Source organism: Lepidochelys kempii, chromosome 6, assembly GCF_965140285.1.
Source record: "Lepidochelys kempii isolate rLepKem1 chromosome 6, rLepKem1.hap1, whole genome shotgun sequence".
Lineage (NCBI taxonomy): Eukaryota > Metazoa > Chordata > Testudines > Cheloniidae > Lepidochelys > Lepidochelys kempii.
Window position 1 is genome coordinate 93,651,697 of NC_136385.1, and position 16,612 is coordinate 93,668,308.

Consider the following 16,612-nt stretch of genomic DNA (forward strand, 5'->3'; position numbering starts at 1 on the left):
AGCCACCTGTTGCTCTAAAAGGGTTATCTCTCAAATCACCTTCTCTCACAAGCTAAGTTGTGCGTTGGCTTACTGATGGGAAGCCAGGCCAAGGTGAGGAGCTCTGCATTCAGTTCTGAACATGGTGAGGATGGTACTCCTTTTTATGTCTTATGGTAGTGAGTCCCATAGTCTGGGCCCAGCTCCTGGGAAAGTTCTGTCTCCTGCAGTCACGAGCCTACCCCACTGGTTGAAAGCATCACTGTTCTAGTGCAACGTTGCTGTTGTAGGAGATGATGGTTGCAGAGGGACGGAAGAATTCTCAGGTAGTGAGGGCCAGTCCCATGGATGTCTCTGAGTATTGGACAGAGACTTTGAACTGGACTCTGCATTTAGGGCCTGAAGTCAATGGAAAAGCTCCCACCAACTTTTGTGTTGCAGGAGCAGGGGTGTAATTGGGTGCCAGTGCAGAAACCCCAGGTTATTTTAATGTTTGTGGCAACCTGTGTTTCTGAGTGGGCCTGAGGTGTTGAACACATGGGTCAAGTTGACCAGGTCTGTGTCTGATAGGATCAGAAATAAACTTCTGGCTGCTGGCAGATATACATGGGCATTTTATGCCACTTTGGTTATTTGAACATACAATAGCATTGAGGAGTCCAAAAATGCCCTTGCTAGTGGGGATGTTGTAGAGGAAGCAGATTCTTAGCAGTGTTTCCCTATTCCTGCCAACAACATCTCATTCTTACCAAGGATCAGCTTTCGTCGGCTTCAATTGGGTGCTGGTTTGGGCAGGCACTGAGAGCTGGTGGATGCTGCTGCTTGTGTTTGATGTAAAGGAGGGGTGGAGCTGAGTGTTGTCTTTGTTCTGCTGGCATTTCAGCCCATGTCTCACCAGCTGTCCTAAAGGCTACAGTTAGATATTCACTAATATTAGAAAGAGAGAGAACTGAGCCACGGGGACTCTGCAGGTGAGGGCTTTGGAGGGGCAGTTGCCCATGACAACCCTCTAAGTTGGGTCTTGGAGGAACTACCTGTGCCATTTCAGGGCATTTCTATTTAAATCTTGCAGTTTCTTAGAGGTGGAGCAGAAGTGTCTGGTGATCAGTGGTATCGAATGCTGCAGAGGGGTCTAGCAGGATGTGTGTGGTGCTCTTCCCTTGTCTATAGTCAGGAGGAGATCATCCACCAGAGGAACAAGTGCCTTCTATGTCCCATACTCTGGTTTGAAGCCTGACTGGCAGCTATCCAGGATCCTGGCAGCTAACAGTGGATACTGGAGACCATTTTTTGCCAGCTTTTTCATTCGGTCGCTAAGAAAAGGGAAGTTTAGATAGTGGATGGTGGGTTCGTGAGGTCTCTACATCAAACTGGTCCCGTTAGCACTGATTGGACTATTGCCATATGTTTTATGGCTAATGGTAGATTCCCCTCATCATCAGTCTGTCTGTTAGTGGGGGTCCCAGATATACTGTACTTTCTTTCACCACCCAGGAAAGGCAGGGCCAGAGAACCAGACGGTGGCCCTGGGAGCCAATAGTGCTTCCATCAGTACTTCCAGCATAACAGGGCTAAATCTGTGGAAGGAGGAGAGTATTGTTTTGATTTTCTGCTGCTGCTCCTGGTGTCTTGAGAGCCCCTCTCAGATGTGGGTGCCTTTCTCTGAGCAGTAGGATGATAACTTCTCACAGTGCAAGGTGGTGTGTGCTGGAGTTAGTTGGAGTTTCCTAAGGGGTGGCAAAATTCTGCAGGGCATGCCTTTGCTGTCTCTGGGGCAGAGGAGAGGGGGGCTATCTTTACCTCCTCCACAGCAGGGGCACACATGTGCAGACATTCCTTGGATCTGGGTTGGGCTGCATTTTCTCTCAAGTTTTTTCTTCCTACTGTTTTTTGTCTCGGGTTGCCCAATAACCTTGGTGATCTGTGTGGGCAATGGGGCAAGAGAGGGGGCTTCGAGGCTAAAATATCAGATGGGAACAGGTGTGCCTCACTGATTCTCCCGTTCTTTTGCCTCTAGGATGGGTGGACATTTCTGTGAGTAAATGACTCCCAGCCTCAGTCCCGTGCTTCCTGTGCCAGCCTGGTGCTAGTGTCCTGTCCTGCTACACAGAAGACTTGGATTCTATTCCCAGCACCAATCCCTCACCCCCCTGGCCTGCCTAGTGCTTAGTGATGGTGAAGAGACTAGAGCCCTGCCCTGCTATACAAGAGACTGGGGTTCAGTCCCTAGCTCCAGTCTCTCCCTTTCTAGGCCAGCCTGATACATGAGGCTCTGCAGTGCCATGCAGGAGACTGGGTTTGATGCCCAGTGTCTTGTGTCAGTCCCTGCATCCTCCCGATGCTTAGTGCTCTGCAGAAAGCCATGCAGGAAGCTTTGGTTTGGCTCTCTTGCCTGGCAGGGGCTACAAGTCGTGTGGGGGCAGCATATTCCTGGTTCCCATTTTGTCTCTGTGAGCTCACAGGGCTCTGACCTGACCTTCTTCCCACATTGGAGATCCTAGAACACAAGTGGGGCTGGACGGGTTTAATTCAAACCGGCTGCCCCCAGCCTGCCCTTCCTCTCCCCTAGAATATAGGCGAACTCTGGGGAGCTGTAGACAGCAATTGCCTCCCACTGCCTTCACTGGCTGCTGGATTTTTTCTCCTCTGCTGGAGACCGTGTGTCGAGGACAATTATCCAAGCTGCATAAAAGCTGTTTTCCTATAATGGGCTGAACTCCTTGTACTGTGACAAACTGTCCAGCTGCTCTGGCTCCCTCCTGGTCTCTCTCATCCTTATTACTCCGTCTCTGCCTCTTTTGCTGTTTCTTTCTCTTTCATTCCTTCTGTTCCTCACTCCCTTTCTCTGCCTGTCTCCCTCGTCTCTCCCCATACACATACACACAAGGCAGAGGCAGGGGAACAGCCAGGTCAAGAACCTAGTTGCCACAACAAAAGAATCAAAGGAGTCCAATAAAATGTAGCACACTCTTACCTGTGACTGCAGCCCCGGCAACCTGAGCGTTTTGTGTATGTAAGTCTCAGGGCACTTTTTTGCTGTGGCAGGTGTGTGCACTTTTGTAGTTGGGTTACACTCGCAAAGGTGTGTGTGTGTGTGTGTGCACGCACATGTAAGCTTATGTGTGTGTGTTGACACATCTGTCTACCCGTCTGATCTATTTCGGGTTTTCTGGAGTGCCCAACGCCATAGTATCTATGTGATTCATAGGTCTATGAGGTCTACATACAGTACCCCTCATGTACCTCCTGAGTCTTCTGCTCTGCTCCATTCCCCTTCTGTTAAGTTATTGTTGTTTATAGTGAGAAATGCTTTGTCGTAGAAGAGGGTTTTGCAGGGTGCCCTGAAAGGAGTCAGACTCTGGATTGGTTTGACCTTCTCTAGCAGCTCGTTTCACAGCTGAATCCCCTTGATTGAGAGAGATTTGTCTCTGACTCCTGCATGCTTTCTCTGGCCTTGGTGAGGTGCATTGTCCCAAAGGAGAGATGCTATTACTGACGTAGCTGCGTGAGGGCTGGGAAGATCAGGACCAGGTGTTGAACTGGTATGGAAGTGGACTGGACGCCAGTGGAGGGATTGGAGCTCAGGGACAAAGCATTTACAGCAGTCCATCCCATTGAGAGTGTCTCTGTGTGAGCACATGCTAGTTATTTTCAGAGAGTGGAAACTCATTTTGCAAAATGCTGCCTGCACTGATCTGTCCTGGGGTGTTAAATGGTTGATGTCCTCTACCTCAACCTCCCCCAAGGATGTTTAACTTCTTGAGCCCCCTCCAGGCATTCTTGTTTCAGAGTCCCCTCACCTGCTGGCAAGGGGCTGGAGGATGTGCCCTGCTCTGTCTAAAGGGACCCTAGTGCTCTGCCAGGATACCAAGGAGTTTAGGGTCCAAATTTGTACTCCCCGAGTGAGATACTGGATTCAGTTTTCAAGCTTGACTTGTCTGGAGTTGGCATTGAGGGGCTCTTGGTATCACAGGGAGGTCTCCCTGTTCCACTATTCTGTTCTACGCAGGTTCTTATACCATGATAATTACTATAGCATCGGAGCGCTTTCCAGTAGCGCTAAGCAACCCGGTTAATCTCTGTCATGTATGGTTCATTCTCTCTCAGCCTTACAAGAGGAGAATTGTGTGTGCAATATAGGGTTTGGGGGTTGTTTTTTTTAAAGTAGTCACTGCTCTATGTTTATACAGGAGAAGGCTGGTCAAAGAAATATGTCTTGCACTTGAAGCAGAAGATGGTGAGGCTTGTGACGGTCTGTAGTTCCACAACCTCTGAGCAGCCCCTGAGAAAACTCCATCTCCAGCACAGACAAGCTTTATGGTCAAGAATTTCACTGTGCCAGAGAAGCAGAGTTGTTGAGCAATGGTCTTCATTCTGGAGCTTTATGTGATCTTTTACATATGCTGGGCCTGGGCCATGGAGCACCTTGAATCATAGAATCGTATGACTGAAAGGGACCTCGAGAGGTCTTCTAGTCCAGTCCCTTGCACTCATGGCAGGTCTAAGGATTATCTAGACCAGTGGTGTCCAATACGTTCACCACTAGCCACATGTGGCTAATAGGCTATTGAATTGTGGCTAATGCATGTGGCTTTTTTATAATGTAGCTAATAAGAAAAATTCAAAACTACAAGTGTGGCTAGCATCGAATTTCTATTGGCCATGGCTGATCTAGACCATCCCTAATAGGTGTTTGTCTAACTTGCTCTTAAAAATCTCCAATGACAGAGACTCTGCAACCTCCCTAGGCAATTTTTTCCAGTACTTAACCATCCTGATAATTAGAAAGTTTTTCCTAATGTCCAACCTAAACTGCCCTTGCTGCAATTTAAGGCCATTACTTCTTGTCCTATCCTCAGAGATTAAAGAGAACAATTTTTCTCCCTCTTCCTTGTAAAAAGCTTTTATGTACTTGAAAACTGTTGAAGACTGAGAGCCAAGTCTGAGGACTGAATGTCCTGTATTGCAGCTTACTGGATGTGAGACTGGATGTAAAATCCCACATTGTTGTATTCATTGATCAATAATTCATAATGCTATAAGAAGAGTATTCAAGCCAAGCACTTAAAAGTTAGGAAATGCAGAGTTTAGGTTGAAAGCTCAGCCTTAACTCTGCCCATTACTCCATTGCTTATGTTTTAATATATAGGGTATGTCTGCACTGCAGCTGGGAGGTGTAATTCCCAGCTCGGGTAGATATACACATATTAGCTCTGATCTAGCTAGCGGGCTAACAATAGCAGAGTGGCTCTGGTGGTAAGGGCAGTGGCTTGGGGTAGCTGCCCGAGTGCAATCCTGTCTGAGATCCTAGGTACAAGTCTGAACTACTGCCTTTGCCACTGTGGCCACACTGCTATTTTTAGCACATGAGCTCGATCACAGCTAGCATGTGTAAGTCTACACAAGCTGGGAATTATACTTCCCAGCTGAAATGCAGACATAGCCTATATGTTAAAACATAAGCAGTGGGTTAGTGAGCAGAGTAAAGGCTGAGCTTGCAATCTGAGCTCTGTATTTCCTACCTTTTTAGTGCTTGTTTTTGTTTTTTGTTTTAAACTTTTGAAAGTTACGCTAATGCTATTTTTTTGCTGGTCATTTCTCCGGGTATTGTGAATATCTCAGTAACTGGGTGTGAACTGCTAGGAGCTGACGTTTGTGGCAATGTCACTGAAAAAGGGAGCTCACTTCAGAATTGCTTTTCTGTTTGGAATTTTGACTGACTGATGCTGTGAGGTATTAGCCACTTTCATGCAGATAGCAGAAAAGCATAGATTTGCATGGGTCTTTTTACTTGTAAATTTGCTGGAATTCTAATAATGTAGCAGGATAAAGTCAGTCACAGTTTATTACCTTCCTGAATGTTGAGTGTGCCTGTGCCCCAGACACGGAGCTTTCATAGTAATAGTGTAAGGCAGAATAAATCATGGCTATTAAAGGGTCAGGTGACTGGTACACTTCTGTGATACAGAGTCAAGGTCATTGGTTGAAATCAAGACCTGGCCAGTGGACTTTTACACTTGTTTGCGGTGTTGTTGTAGCCATCTAGTTTGAATTTGAGAGGTCTCCTAATTCCTAGTGTCCACTTCACTGAAACCACACTGTAATTGGCATGAATAGTTCCCTGGTGGCTGTCTGAGCAGAGAGGCAAGGACGAACAGGCCCTGGAGAGCACCCTACCCCAGTGCATGGGGAAGGTCACAGTGGGTTGGTGGAACAGCACGAGCGCTAAGCTGGCTTTGCCACTGAACAGGTTGTAGCTATTCTGCTGCTAAATAAGATCCGGTTGCCAAGGAGCTGCCCATCAGCACCATTTACCCCGCTAAATTGACAGAAAATACTTTGTGTTTTTGTTTTGCTGTGTCTTTAAATAGAATGTCTTCCTCTGAGGAAGTTTCTGTGCTGACACCCTCAGGATGGCATCTGTCTTCCCCCCGCTTTACTCCACTGCACTCACACTGAGAACAGAGCCACACGTGTGTGCTTTAAATGGGAGAAATGGTCCTGACTTTTGCCTTACGCTGTGGCACGCCTCCCATTGGCTCTATGTCAGTTCCTGTTCATCAGCAAACCCTGTTCCCAGAATTTAGCTGACAATAGGTGATGCAGGTGCATCACCAAGGAAACAAACAAACAAAAGGCAGCTGCATTTGAAACCTAGGGGAGTAAAAGTGTGTGTGTAAGTGTGTGCAGGGGGGAGGGAGGGAGCAAAGATGGAGGGAGGAATAAGGAGCAAAGAGTTGGAGAAAGGGGCTGGCTGATGTTTTGATCTCTATGCAGGTACATCTGCGCTCTGCGGAACGCCTCCGGGACCTGTGCTGTGCCAACAGAGGCACCTTCATCAAAGTGGGACAGCATCTGGGGGCACTCGACTACCTTCTGCCTGAGGAATACACTCGCACCCTCAAGATACTACACAGCCAGGCCCCACAGAGCAGCATGCAGGAAATTGAACAAGTGATCCGTGAGGACCTGGGCAAAGAGGTATGAGGCACTGAAGCCCTCACTGGCCTGCCAGGCCAGCCAGCTGCAGCATGGCAACGCTGGGCCACTGGCCAGAGGGAAACAGGAGCAATGAGCTGCTTGGTGATTTTCCTTCATAGATGGAAACATGACAAGGGAGTTCAGGACACCGGCCTTGTGCTTTGGAAGACTTAGATGAAGAGAGACTGCTGTGGGAGTCATCTTATCCTAGCTCTGGGGCAAGTCTGGTATTTCCCACACATTGCTGGGTATGGCTGGCAAAGTCTAGTGAGAATTACAGGGAAGTGGGGAGAGGGTTGCCAGGCAGGAATGAGGGACATCAGCAGAACTGTACGTGCAAGGGTCCAGGACAAGAATAGCAGGGGTGTTGGAGGTCAGGATTGAGGGCCATGAGTAGAGCTATGGGGTTCCCCAGGATTGGAACCGGGGGTGTTGCAGTTGAGAAGCAAGATGCATTGGCAGATCTGTGTGTGGGCAGATAGCACTGCCTCTGGCTGTTCTCTACCATGTCTAGCTGGCACTGACAGCCCTTTACTTTCACAAGCCCCTAATTAACCCCAGATGAAAAAAATAAATAATTTCCTTTAATAACAGCATAAATCACTTTTGCTGCTGACACTAAGGCAACAGAGTAGCAAAGGAAGCTGTGCCATTAACTCTTGGGGCCTGGGAGTGAAGTAACTGTGATATCCTGCGGCTTTTCAACTCCTCCCTCATGGTGACAGCTCTACCCCCAGGCTGAGGAGTGCCTTGGATGTAGGGAGTAGGCCATAGGGAATGTGGGTGTGGAGCAGAGCAGTGGGGATGGGAGTGTATGTGGGGAGAAGGGGCAGCTTTATGCCTTGGTAATGGTAGAGAATGTATGTGGGGGTAAATGGGTCAGAGTGCTGGGGGAGAGTTGGGTAGTGTGGGAGCAAGGAGTGCGTGTCAGGTACTTTGTTATGGCTACGTGTGTGGGAACGTGTTGGGGAGAGTGTGCCTGGCTGTGTGGGTAGTATGGCTAGGTGTGTGTACCTGGGAGTCTGTAGGGAGGTGTTCCTGGCGGATATGTAGGGGGTTGGGGTGGGTCTGGCTCTGTGTAAGTTGTAGGGGTGGCTATTCGTCAATGACATGAGGGATTGGATAAGGGGGTTGGATATTCATGAATGACAGTGAGCATTTCCCCATAGTTCAACTGCAAAGAGTTAATGTCAGCTTCTGATCGGCCTTCATATTGTCTGTGTGAGACCAGCCCCCACCCAGCTTCATCACATGGTTAGTACCAGCTGGATTTGTAGCACAGCAAATAGATGGAGGGAGAGAAACAGGCCAGGGTAACCACTTCCTGCAGTACCCATCCTCTAGCTGCTCTGTAGAGTAGAGGTTCAGCCAGCCTTCCCCTGTGGTGGGTGGAGAGGGAAGCTGGGCTGGGATTAGACAGTATTAAAACACAAAAGCAGCCGCCTCTGTGCTGCTTCTCTCTGTAGCTGAATGGGGCGCTCAGTGACAGGGCCTTTTCTTCTCTCTCAAATGCATTTTCAGCTGCCACTGATCCGCCCTGGTTTCTTTCAGCGTTTCAGGAGTTAGATGAGCTTTCCATGCCTCATTGATTCCCAGCGAGGCAGCTCGAATCCCCCTCTCAGCAGCAGCCTTTCCTCTTAGCATTCATTTCACTCACATGGGCAGTGTTGGGGTGATCTTTAATTTTAAAGAGACAGAGGAAGCAAATAGGAATGCTAAAGAAATAGAGAAAAGGGTATTAAAAGAGACAGAGAAGAAAGAATCAGACAGACATAAGGGAAGAAAAATGGAGAAAAAGAAAGGCACTGGTAAGGGAGGTCAGAGGTAGTTGCTTGAGTCCATTAGTTATAGGCAACTGAGTCAAGGTAGTTAAAAACAAAAAGGGCTTTGAGAAGCCTAATCTGCTGAAGGCCTCCTTGCTGGAGCCTGTAGAAAGTCGTGGGATAACACCGCGGATGAAGTTAGTCCGTGCGTAGAAATATGCTCACCACAATTTAAAAACAAAATGTTGAATTGAAAATTGGGATTTGGGTAAGAGGGTGGGAGTGAGAGATGGAATATTGAAATATTCCCTTGGTGGGTCAGGAACCCAGAGTCAACAGCATGATGCCTGGAAACCTGCAGCTAAATTAGCAGGAGTTTGCAATGGGATGTGGTAGGGAGGGGGAAAAAAACCAATAATACTGACTTGAATATGCAGCAGCACCTTCTCTAGGTGGCCTTAACGTGACCCCACCTAGAATAGTTTCTTAAAAAGTGACCAGTAGGGTTAATTACTCCAGCCAGGACAAGTTAGACATTTGAGAACTCACTACCCAAAGAATTAAATTTAAATGTAAGAGAGAAATTAAAATTATGAAATGCATAGACCAGTCAAAAGACTGAAATAACAACACTTTGAAAGAATAAAATTATAGAGAATATATGTGCATTGCAGGAAGTGCCAAGAACAACAACAGTGTTGGGAGGTGTGTGACACAGACTGTGTGTGTGTGTGAGAGTGAGACACAGAGACCGTGTGTGTGAGAGTGTGTGTGTGTGTGTCAGTGTCAGAGAGAGAGAGAGACACACACACACACAGACTGTGTGCGTTCTGGCTGCTGGGGAAATTTCTTAGAGATGCCTGTCTGCTGTTTCTTCAAGGCACTTGCTGAAAGCTCTCTTCCTCTTGAACTATGCATCCCCACTCTGTGGAGTTGGGGTACATGGGCAGGGAGGAGGGGGAGAGACAGACAGACAGAGATTGTGTGTGCTGGCTGTTGGGGAAGTCTCTGAGAGACCATGCAGTGTCTCTTTAAGGCACTCACTCACCCGAAGGCTTGTTCAGACCTCAGAGCTGCTGTGAGTCCTGAGCCCTGTCCCCTCCCCTCTACCTTGCTCTGTGGAGATGGGGTACAGGGGCTGGGGGAGGGACCTTCCTCCCCTCCTTCCCTGCACAGCCAGAAGGAGGGTCCTGGGAACAGCTGCAGAAGCCACGTGGCTGCAAAGCAGCCTGGGGGAGGGGCACCTGAACACACACTGCCTGCTGGATGTGCGTGGCTCTGCTAATCAACTGCGCGGCACTTGAATCTCTCCTGGGTGGCCACCCAACCATGCAGCTTATAGGGAACACAGGTGGGAACTGTTAGACAGCGTCAGAGGGAGGGAAAGTTTATTGAACTCTGATTTTTATCCGTTCTTTTAATGTAACTTGACAAGGCATGTGCCCCATCCCCAAAGTTTTCTTCTCCTCCACCCCTCTTTACATATACTTTCGGAATGTAGCCAAACTACTTTCAGTGGAACCTGAGACCAGACAAAAGGTTGAAAGATTTATGAGGAGCTCTAAAAAGTGAATCTTTTCCGGTAGTACCAAATCAGTAAACTTTAAAACTAGATCGTAAAAAAAAAAAAATTAACAATGTACTTCAGAAATGGGGGGAGGGAGGAGGAACTGGCTGGCTCGGGAACTGGGGAGTGGGATACAGGCCTTTCCTCTCTAGAACACTTGTTCAGTCTGGTTGGGGGTGTGGGATCCTGGAGCATAGAGCACCTGTTTAGGTTCAGCTCAGGTCATTCCCTTTGATAGCTGTTCAGTGGTGTGGGAGAAAGGAGTTGGTGGGTCTGCATGCAGATCTTAATGGGCAGGTGCCTCTGTCATATAACCCTCCCTCGGCATTGGCACTAATGGGCCAAAGAGTGACTGGACCATTGAGATTGCTCTCCCCAGTCATCCTCAGAGGGGGTCCATTAGTTTTTCTAATCTATGTATTTCCAGAGCATCTTTCACCATAGTATCCTGGTCTCCCTCCTGGATGGGGACCAATTCAGCAGCCTGTGCAACAACTCCTTTCCTCCATGTGTCTGGCTCCAATGCTGTCCATCCCACCCCCAAATATGACTCTCTATTGCCTGATGTGTTGATTATATAGTAATTCCCAGTTAGCATTCTGTGGTTTGGCAGGGTTCTCATGACCAGACCCAGAAATATCATAGTTATTACAAGAACCCCGGTATGCACCAACAAGACAAGTCAGTAATTATTTTTATTAGCATGGTTAGCAAAATCACAAACATTCTAACCCAGCAAAATAGATAATACAAGATGGCCAAAACGCCCCGTGTCTGAGCATCAGTATATTCACACTCTTTTACAAAAACCGGAAGTGTTAGTCATCATCCTCAGCAGCAGCAACTGTGTCGTCACCCTGGCATCTCCTGAGGCGCGCAGGCTGCGATAGAATTTTTATATTGTGTTATGCTGACGCCCGCTGTGCCTCATGCATGTTCGGTACGGGAGCGATTTCTGACCCTTTTCCTTATCTGTATTTCCTCACCCTTTTAATGTTGGGATGCCCTACCCCCATAGCTTACTAGGCCTTTTACCTCAAGCTCATTAACAAACACGTCAATTAGTTACCATGGCATTCTTGTGGTTGGACAGCTGCTAATATTCCTAACTTAAAATATCTAGAGCTGGTATAAATTAACATCTTGGGTTACCTGTCAACAGTTTAGTCATACTTGTTTATTACAGCGTTTTATCCTGTATGATCGACGGTTACTCCTGGTTAGCTGCTTATGCTAAGGCTTTTGGGGCCTTATGCCTGGATTAGTTTAGCTAATCTATAGTTTTACAGGCCTTGAGGCTTGTAGGCTTGTTGCATTACTGCCTCAACTTATACCTATGCCTTTCCTAGCAAATACGTATACCTATAGGCTACACTTCAGGACTGATCCTCTGGTTTCCAGTGCACTGCCAAGTGGCTTAGACTCCTTGACATCTCTCCCTTCCAGCCACACAGCATGTCCCGACTCATTGTCTTACCTCTGGTTCCAATGCACCTCTCAGTGCAACCACATATCTGGCCCTCCTGCACACCCCAACAGGCCTGAGCTTGTCCCCTCCCATCCAGCCCCACAATGGTCCCCATCCTGCCCAGATTGAAATGCTCACACAGCTCAGTTCTGGTCAACTCTCCAGCCCATCCTCACATACAGGCCCTTTTTAATCTGTTTGAGTCTCACCTTTCAGCCTTTCCCGCAGACCCCTCAGTCCCCTCCTCTGACTGACATAAATCTAGGCGTTTGTCCAGCTCACTTATATTCACAGCTCTGACCCCTCCCCTGATCACTTTACTTATTCCAGATTTTTTTCCCCTTTGTGGAGAGTCATTGTGCCCAAATGCCCTCTCTACTCCCAGCTTCCTCATGTAGATCATGTCCCCTGGTTTTCAAACCAGGTCTTTCTGGACTTTCCTGATCCCTGCAGAAGTTTCTGTCAGCTCCTCTCAATCTCCTTTGGTAGGTTCCAGTGAGCCCAGACCTCTGATTCCCTGCTCCTGGAGCCTGTCCGGGGACCTCTAATAAAGATGGCTTCTGAGCCAGGATGGAGTTTAACTTATCCTCCAAACAGAACCACCAAACAGGCCTATTAGAAATCAAAGCTGGAGACTTTCCAAGCCCTGCCATCCACCCAAGTGCAGACTGAGGGGGCTGCCTCTCTGAGGTACCAGGCCTGCTCCTGCCCAGCTGTTCAAAGAGTTCTGCTCCTAATGCCCAGTAGATGGCAGACCAGCCCTGGCCTGCTGGAGAGTGCCTTGTTATAGAAGAGACAGCTGAAGGCCTTGCAGGGACTTGGGCGGAACTCCTTGTCAGGCACTGGGGTGTGTGAAGAGGGATTCTGGCACTTCCTCCTCCACTGAAGTCTCATCATACATTTCTCTAGCCCCAGCCCCATACTAATAATAGGTAAAGCTCCTATTGAATTTTACACTCTTATTGGTGCCAGGGTTGAATGTGACAGCCAGGGCTGAGGTGATTTCTGATCAGTGCTCTTTGCTTAGGGTGACCAGAGAGCAAATGTGAAAAATCAGGACACTTTTTTGAGGGGAAGGGGGAATGATATAGTTGCATATGTAAGACAAAGCCCCTAATATTGGGATGATTCCTGACAATATTGAGATGTCTGGTCACTCTGTCTTCACTGAACATGGGACCCCAGTGAAAATGACACGCCTCAGCCTCTGCACCGCTCCATGTGCACACGCACATCTGGGTTGATTTACACAACTCTGGTGTATGTGTGTCCGTCCCCCCCCCTTCCCTGAGAACACTCCCGCCTCTGATGCTCAAACCTGGGGACTATTACCTCAGGTGCTGTGTCCGATCTCAGCTGATGGGGAAGTGCATGAGGAGTAAGGCTTTTCTCTCGTGAAGCCAGACCCAAACCATAGGCGGCTTGATAGCTTAAGGGCCCAGCTTTGTAAGGGGCCTCCACCCAGTCCCACCTTGTGGGAGTAGGTGGTGGAACACAGCTGTCTCGCTACCTGATGTGTGAGTGCTGTCAGGGAGCCCATCATTTTCACCTACAATTACTTGCAGTTTCTCCTTGCTGCCTATGGCCTGCTTTGCTGTGAAATGAGCCAGCTCATGTGCTGAGCAGAGCAGGTCATGGGGAAGGGTGCCAGGCCCCCCTCTTTGTCAATGGGTGGGTATGACAGAAGCACATCTTGTGCTGTAGCTCAGGTGGGCTTGCTTTGTAGAGACAGCTTTAGTTCAGGGGTCCCCATGCTCTGGGCAAGGGCCCTGCTCTTGTCATATGCCTTGCTTTTGTACCTGTCATGGCCCCGAGGCTGTGATGTGAAGTGAAATACTCTTCACCAGATAGATTGTCTTCCCTACTGGCGGAGATGTGACCTGGGAGGACAGGGAACTACATTCGTATAGCTTCTTTTGCTCCTAAGGACCCCAAGGTGCTTTCCAGATCATATGTACCAGGATCATTCACTCAGCACTGAAATGCATCCATATCTCTGATGGAACATAGTTGCTGTTGAACACTGCACAGAGCCATTTGATAGGAAGTGGCAAAGAATCACACAGCTATTTGAAGCTGCCGGGAGATGGGGCAGAGGCTAGGGAGAGTTGGAATGGGGCCAGGACAATGGGACTAACACCCTGACATTTGCCATGTGACCTTTAATGTCCACATGTACCCATGATCTGGGATGACATGAGATCTCTAATAACCCTACATGATCAGGGCCTTGTTTTTGTGTCTCCTCTGGCTTTGCATGACTCTTGCAGAATCAGTTTACAGAAAGGGTCAGACAGCCTCATGGGTGAGTGCGTCTCACAAATTGATGCAGTCTGGAGCAGAAAAGAAATTACATAGATTTTCTGGACTCCTATTCAGCTCTTCTCTTCTTTCCTTCCTTTCCCACAAACCACATTCTGTGCTGCACATCATGGCAGCCTTTGCTGTGGCTGAGAAAAACAGGAGGAAGGGCTCTCTTCCCTCTGAAACCCATCAGCAGAGTCTCGAGCTTTGGAAGGGTTTTTCTTTCTCCTGAGCTACAGAGCTGCTGAAGCACTGTACATCTCCCTGGGAGAGCAATTGAGCCTTCAGATGGCCTGATGGGACTACAGTGCATGTCCTATATAATGTCATGTTGTCCCCGAGGGTATATGCTCCACATTCTGCAGCTGGCCCTGTAATGCTACCCTTAGAGAGGGAGCCACATGCCCTGCTGGGTCACATGGTCCCTAGAGTAGGCTGCTGCAAATTCTGTGGTGGGCCCCAGGAGTGCATTGCATGTCTGGCAGTGTTGCACAGTCCTGGGGGAGTATGGCTGATTCTGCAGTGGGGCCCATCTGTGATCCCAGGGGATTTGCCACAGCTATTGCACAGTCCTGTGGCAGTGGGTCTCATACCCTGCAGTACTGTCATTTGGCCTGAGGGAATACCTGGTCACTCTCACGATTCTAGGAGGTGCATCGTTGCATGCCCTGCATCGCTGTGTGATCCTGGGGATTGTGCTGTGTGTTCTGTGCTACAACTACCATAATACCTCCAGGCCAAAAGCTCAGCTTCTTTTCAGTTCTGTTTCAGAACTTGAGTGCTCTGCTGGCCCTCTATCAACATCATCTTAATACTGGGTGACCCTCGCAGCAGGGAAATGCTGGGCTGGAGTTGAACCCAGAAAGCTGCTGCTGTTCCCCCCGTGCACGTTATTCACTGGCACTGGGAGTTGTAATAAGGTTGATGAGTCTGAGTTCTCTTTGCATTTTGTCTTCTCTTCCTCCTCATTGTGGATGACAGTCTGACTCCATCACTCATCTGCCTTGAAGATGGGATCTCAGGGCTATTGCCCTGATGGCTGGAGGTGATGAAGATGAGGATGATGGCGAAACGAGAGGGGAGGTTGTGCCCATTCCAGCGACCCCCCCTGCCTTCCAAGCAGCTATCGATAAAAACCACATTTATATGAAAACTATAATGAGGAATAAAAAAGCTCACTTTTTTCAATAACCCGGCATATAAAAAGATTTTTATCAATTATGAAAAAATTTTTGGCCATAAAACAGTAATTTAAAGAGTCTGAGATAGATGGCAAGAAGCATTAATGTCACCCAGAACAAATGGGCTTGCATTAGTCAACTGAAAGGCAGTGGAGACTGGTTGTGCTGGTGTTGCTGCTACCTCTGCTCTCACCGGCCTGTTTGCTCGCCTGTCAGGAAAGTGATGCCTGTTGCTGGCAATCCTCAAAGAATCCACCTGCAGCCATGGCTGGGCCCTCACGGAGATGAGTAACCTCTCTGGTGGCACAGAGGTATGGAATGTGTTTTGCCACAGGGCACTGAGCATATGAGGACGGCCATGCTGCCTGCCAGGACTTTGGCTCTTGTTAGACCCACACATTTTTCCCTTTATGTCCTCTCTGTCACTTTGTAGCAGCCACTGTTACTGACATTCCCTCCAACATGGTACTTGACACCCCCACAATCACTGCTCATGCCATGCAACCCCAGTTGTCATTGTTACCCTTGGAACAAGAGCATCCTAATTACAAGCTCTGGCTGCATGGCCTGGAGAGACTCATTCTTTTGGTTCTTGGCTACTGTAAGAGGATCTTACTGCATGCAGCTAACATCAGTCACTTGCTGGAGACTCCATTCCCATCACCCAAGTTAAGGATGGCTTTGGTGAACTGTCTGGGGGATAATCTTCTTTGGTTTTCTTCCACCTGCCTGTCTATGGCTTAATGCTTGGGATGTAATGGATTAAGCGGTCAGTTGCTTTTCTGAGTTTGGCCTTCTTATCTCCCAAGGGCAAGGGTGAAAGCCCCATCTCTTGGCACATTTGGAATCAGATGAGAAAAAGTCCTGGGGAACATACTATAGGGAATAATCCTGCCCTTGCTTCTTGGGGGATGCACTCGGCCTTTCCTTCTCTAATTTACAATTTTATTAGGTGTCCACATTGTAGCATATAATAATCTTGTTGGATTTTGACAGCTACGTCCCCTCATGAGGTGTCAGGTGTGGGGGATGGGTTTTCCAAAGAGGTCTCCTTAACTTGTGATTGCTCAAGATCTTGATGACGTGTCATCATTGTGCCACATCTTGTCTGCTGATGTGCATTACAGTCATGCTAAATCTCTTCTCATGGTATCCATGTCCCTTGGGGTTCTGGAATGACAGATCAGGCTTTGATTAGAGGGCGTGTTCTGTAGATGAATGGCTAAGCCTGGATCTTTAACAGGGCAATTGTAAAACCTGCCTCAGCACATGGATAATCCTTTCTGTCCCCAATGTTAACAGGAAGTAGCTGTGTTCAGCTGGGGCTAACATTCCTCATGTGGTGGCACCATGATACTCTCATCCGATC

General features: G+C 48.2%; 1 protein-coding gene across 3 annotated transcripts in view; it reads left to right on the plus strand.

Annotated features, from left to right (window-relative positions):
• Window positions 1-16,612, plus strand: part of ADCK1 (aarF domain containing kinase 1) — a 142,072-nt gene that overhangs the window by 52,997 nt on the left and 72,463 nt on the right. For all 3 annotated transcript variants that reach the window (XM_073349309.2, XM_073349313.2, XM_073349315.2), the window contains one exon: window positions 6,757-6,960. In XM_073349309.2, coding sequence (XP_073205410.1) covers window positions 6,757-6,960 — 204 coding nt within the window. The remainder of the gene's footprint in view (window positions 1-6,756; window positions 6,961-16,612) is intronic.